This window comes from Vigna unguiculata, chromosome 10, assembly GCF_004118075.2.
Source record: "Vigna unguiculata cultivar IT97K-499-35 chromosome 10, ASM411807v1, whole genome shotgun sequence".
Classification (NCBI taxonomy): domain Eukaryota; kingdom Viridiplantae; phylum Streptophyta; class Magnoliopsida; order Fabales; family Fabaceae; genus Vigna; species Vigna unguiculata.
This window is the reverse complement of record NC_040288.1, coordinates 21,276,961-21,282,783: the sequence shown is the minus strand read 5'-3', so window position 1 is coordinate 21,282,783 and position 5,823 is coordinate 21,276,961. Positions and strand designations below refer to the sequence as shown.

Genomic DNA, 5,823 nt, shown 5'->3' with positions numbered 1-5,823 from the left:
ATATATATATATATATATATATATATATATATATATATATATTATTTTATTTTATTTTATTTTATTTATTTATTTATTGTTGATGTTGAAATTTGATTAGGTGATTTATTTAACCGAATTTTGACATTCGATATCTTTATTTTTAGGGATGCAAATTAATTATCAAGTCAAAATCAAATGGTTATTTTAAAATTTTCTTAAAAGTTTGGGGTGGTGAAAAAAGTGTTTGAGGTGCAGGAAGAAACGGTCTTCTAACGCCATGGTCAGCGGGCTCTTGGGCTCCAAAGTCTTCTTACTAAAGAATTTGGGCTGTTTGTTTCTTACTGCACCCCTGTCAAATTTCTACCTGTATTTCATCATTTTCAGACTTTATTATCTAAAATATACTAAATCAATTTCAAAATCATTTTCCGAAAGGAACTCACCCACTTTTCCGAAAAACACTCATTCATTTCTATTTGGGATTTTTTTTTAAAGCTATAATCGAGTACAAGAAAAAAAATTGATAGTGTAGGAAGTAACATCCCTTTGTATGAGTCTTTCACACCCAATAGTCATATGTAAAGGGAAAGTTATGTTTTGACAAATATTTTTTTATAAACTTGACAAATATTCTTAAATAAAATTAAAATAAATTATTTTTTATTTTTTAATTAAAATAAAATAATAAAATACTATTTCTTTTACTCAAATAAATAGTTTGTCAAAATTTATTAAAAGAAACTTAGTTAAACTAAACTCAACTTTTTTAGGGAAAAATAATAAAATAAGTAAATGAAAAATTGATATAATTAAAAAAAAAGTGAGAAATGAACAAATTTAAAGGATGGAAAAGCACATCAATTAAAGGAAGGGGGAATTAAAAATTACCACTAGGTTGTCTCTTAGCTAGCATTTCTTTAATGTCATTACATCGATGCCCTGAAAGAAGTAGCAGTTATTTCCTTGAAATATAGAACACACAATCTTTTTTATTGAGGTTTTTTTTATGGCTTTGAAGTCCTCAAAATAATTTCTTCATAATATGCTTACTCAACATCAAAGAAGACTCTTGCAATTGTTATAAAGAGTCTTCTCAAAGTAATGGTTACTTTTGAGTCTTCTATATCTATATTCACACAAATTTACAGAAAAAAAATAAAGTTGTTTACCCTTAGACAAGTTTCCACCACTCCATGGAGACCATTTCATAAGCTAGTTGAAGACTCATTCTCGTTTGATTTTTAACTTTCCTACATTTGAGAATATGTATAATAAATGCTAGTTCATAGACCAAGTAAACACTTTACCAACTAATAAATTTTCTCAGATGATGGTGTAAGTTATGAATTTCTTAGCATTAAAAAAATTATTAAATTATCCATGAAATTGTATTATTGAGAGATAAAAACCTTTTAATAAAATAATATTTATCAATATTTTAAAATTTTAATTATCAGCATAAATATCATTTATTAATGGATGTTGTCGGTAAATTAGAATTTTTATAATCTAGAATCTTTCAATAGCCCTTTATAGAATTTAGAAAAGGTAGACATTGGACGTCCTTATTTTGTTATTTGACATTCAATACTTTTGTTTCTTTATTTTCATACACATTACAAATAATTTAATGCCAAATATAAAATATAACAAGAAAAAAATATGATTAAATTACACAGTGAAGCTTGAATTCTCGGTCCATAATTTTAGATTTCCTAATTCTTATCTTAGCAGGTGAATGAAGATTAAAATAAACTTTTAATTGGAGCAGTTGAATAGTGCAATTTAAAACCATTTTCTTGTTAGTTGCTGCTTGTCCTCTGCGCCTCCTCCCTTTTTTCAACCGCTAATAAAAACGACACATTCCTCTGCCAAACGCAGACTCCTTCATCAATTGGAGCACTTCTTTATAAACATGACACGGTCAACGATTTCAGCGTCTCCGATCTTCATCACCTTCACGCTCCTGTTCATCACTTTTGCGTGCGCCACATCGGTGAACGAAATTGAGAACGGCGAACCGAACGGTTCCGACGGATTCACGGTTCCAAGCCATGTGGAGAAACAGGGACAAGACGCGATGAAAGAGTATTTGGATAGCGTATTCGAAAACGCACTCTTCGCCGGTGATTCTACTGAAACATATCCGCATAGCTATGGCATCGAAGCAGAGAGTAATACACAGATTAAAGAGGGTACGTGAACAAGTAATTCTCGAATTTTTTTTTTTTTTTGTTAACATATATGGGGTTCTTGTTTTCTTCTATGTTTCCTTATGTTGACATCTCCATTCATTATTTTTTAGCAGTAAAATTACTTGGTATGTATATATTTTATTACAGTGTAAAGTAATATCATCATGATTTTAATTTAAAATAATTATTGTAAAATTTTTAATATATTTTTATTTAATGATGATAATAAGTATTGATATATTTTATTTTTAATATAATTAAAAAACTATAATTTTATTATAAAAATGTAATTTTCTTAATTAAATATAATTTTAATAATTATTAGGTGTTTTTATTAGAAAAAATTAATGTTAATGCGAAATTAATTTTGGAAATATTTATTTAGTAAATTTAATTTTGTTTAAATTTATTATATACTAATATTAACTTTCATTTTATTTGATTATTTGTTGATTAACAAACTATAAATTAAAGCTTTATATTAAAATTATAATTTTTTTAATATATCAACAGCAAAATATGTCAATATTTATTCTACTTAATTAAATATTTGGTTTTATCTAGTTGAATGATAATATAATTTTTAAAATTTTATTTTTTTAATTAGTTTAATTTCTTAAACAAATTAACAACAATAATAAAAGGTACACGGATTAAATAATCCTATTAAAATAGTTAGATTCTTTCAATGAAATGTCATAGTTTTATCCACTAAACATTCAATCACCAAATAATTGACAAATTCGAAATAAAGATTACTATAAGAAAATAAAAATTGGGGAAATCAATCTGTTTGAGTTTGATTTGAAAAGAATAAAATAATTAGTCGTTACGGGATACATACACATTTGAAGTTTGAGTTTTTTTTTTGTGCATAATTACTATAAAAGTTATATATATGCATATAGTAAATTTCAATGGATGCAGATAAATCTGGTGATGAAGAGCCCAAAGAATCCGGGGAAGGACATAAGCTGATAATTCCGAAACATATTGAAGAGGAGGGAGCAGAAGCCATCAAAAAATATTTGGATGATTTATTCAGCAAAGCACTCCTTGGCATGGATTCAACTCAAACGGAGCAAAATCCGGAAGCACATCAACATAGCAATTCCATTCAACTTGACAGCAAAACACACATTACACAAGAGGGTAAATCTCTATTCCTTAAATCTTTTGTTAAATTGATAAAATTGATGTTTCTTTACAAAAACTTATTCTTAAGGATTTCTAGAAAAGAAAAAAAAAAGTAAAATCAGGTGAGATGAGTGTTTTTTCACCCGTTGAAACTAATTTAGGAATGAACAATTTTTAGTCAGATTTTATTTTCCATGTAGTGAATCTATTAGTCTAGGATATTACCATTTCTATAGAAATGAAATGACCTGTTCATAAATTAATTTTTAGACCAGTTTTTATATTGTTTATATAATTTTTTAATTTTGACTTAGAACAAATCAATTTTAATTTTAATTTGACTTAGAAATGTCTGATTAAGTTCTGAATAAGCAGGTTAATAGTCAGTTGCATTAAGAGTTTTGGTTCCTGAAACTATAAGTTATTCTCAGACCAAGTTAATTTAAAACTGACTTTTATTCTGATGATTACAAACATACAAACATGTTTCCCTGTATTGAATTGAGTTAGGAATGACTAATTCTAAATTCTCAACCACTATGAAGAATTACGTGTATGACTTTTAAGAAGCGGGACAGTCATGAATCAAAATAGTAAAAATCAAAATTAATTAGTCTTTTGGTCCGATTTTGGTCTAAAAGTTTCAAATAAGTTTTTCTTTTTTATTAAATTTCAATTTTTAAAAAATTGATTCAGTTCCATTAGTAATACACCAATGACATGTCATGTTAGTTCGTATTTTTTTAATTATTTTATTTTATTTTAAATCATAAATTTAATCTTTGATAATGACTCGTAACACATTAACACTAACATGTAATTGAAAGAATAAATAAATAAATAAAAATATAAACCGACACTTAACATGTCTTTCAATTCTAATTATTAATTACATCGTCTGTTTTTGTGTAGGTAAGAACAACGTGGTAGATAAATCATTTGATAAAGTGTCTAAATTGACAAAGGAAGAAGAATTGGTAAATGATGATATTGCAGTGAATGTTAACCTTGAGATGGTGGGTGATGGAGAGTATGTTCTAAAGATCAAGAGGGTGAATCCAAGTTCAAACGATGGGGATAAAGTAGAAAGGGCTAAGCATTTGGCTCAAAATGGAGCAATGTTGTTACATTACGGAGAGATTCTTAAAGACATGGGAGAAAAATTGATTACCCAATCCCAAACATTGCTTTACTCTGTTTTTAAAATGCCTGCACCTCCTAAATTCAAGTCTGATGATCAATGATAGTAATTATGTACATCTTCACTTTGTTATTTTGAATGCTAACTATAAGGACACTACGAATTTAGTTTACAAATACGAAATTGTCACATGTTATGTTATCACTTTAATCTATGGTTTATATTTAACAAAATGTAAAACAATCGTAAAATTATAATTTGTAAATTCAAGTCCTTACTTTCGTTTTAGTCTTTCACTACATTGTAATTAATATTATAACTAAAGGTACACATATTGTGCTAATGCCAATGATAATCTTTGATAGAACACACAAAAACACTCACCCAAAGAACAAACACACACAAATCCATGGGAATCTTTTTTTATTATCATCATTTAATTATTTTTTTTTTTTACGTTAGTTCAATAACCAATGGAGTCAAGATAACATCTTCAAATTTCTAATTTAATACTCTTTCTAATAGTACACCAAACAGTAATTTTCCTGGAAAATATTACACAATAGTTGTAATACCCCATTTAATTAATAACGCTAATTAAAGATAATGTCACACAGAATAATACTAGAAGTAGGATCTTGGAGTATGAACACTACTCCTTACAATTTTTCAAAAGAAAACAAGAAATTGACCTGAGACACACCACGATGCAAATAACAAAGTATAAAAGTAGACCAACAGTATTTCAAAATAAAGCCTAAAGACAAAGGAATATATGGCCACAACCCTTCAAGAAGCTTAGATGAACAAAATCCAGCCCAGATAACTACGCAGCGGAATCACCATTTCCCTGTTGACCATGAGCATTTCTCGCATCTACTCACATCAATAAATTGATGATCATCACAAGAGAAAAGACACAAAGAGAACAAACAACAAACAGAAGGGTAAGCTAGAGTAGAAAACAGTTTAACATACAGTTATTGCTATTCCACAGTCCAAGAAATATATGTCAACCAAACATGTTATGACTTTTGAAACAATAGATTAAGATTCAGACTCGACTCATCCGGATACATATAATTAGTCGGATTCAGCGGATGCTTGCACTTGTGGTGGACTTTCCTGCTCTACCGAGCTAAATGTTACAATGTTTCATCCCCTACACACAAGGTTAGCCCTTAATGAGTTTCAGGCTCTTGCTACTCTCACCACTAGAGTCAGTACGCTCTATATGAGACTAACTGACTCTTTAGAGTGTCAGGATGCAACCTTACCTTGAATCCTTACTAAATTATATAGATGGGGCACCACCATGAACTCCCACTAATAGGGGTCATGGAATTACGTCCCAACCAACTGAGGCAC

General features: G+C 28.5%; 1 protein-coding gene across 1 annotated transcript; it reads left to right on the top strand.

The window, feature by feature from the left end:
• Positions 1–1,797: 1,797 nt before the first annotated feature.
• On the top strand, positions 1,798–4,638 carry LOC114166367. Its single transcript, XM_028051085.1, has 3 exons — positions 1,798–2,177; positions 3,105–3,329; positions 4,227–4,638. Exons 1-3 carry the CDS (start codon positions 1,898–1,900, stop codon positions 4,556–4,558), a joined length of 837 nt encoding a protein of 278 aa, XP_027906886.1. The 5' UTR covers positions 1,798–1,897; the 3' UTR covers positions 4,559–4,638.
• The last annotated feature ends 1,185 nt before the right edge of the window (positions 4,639–5,823 follow it).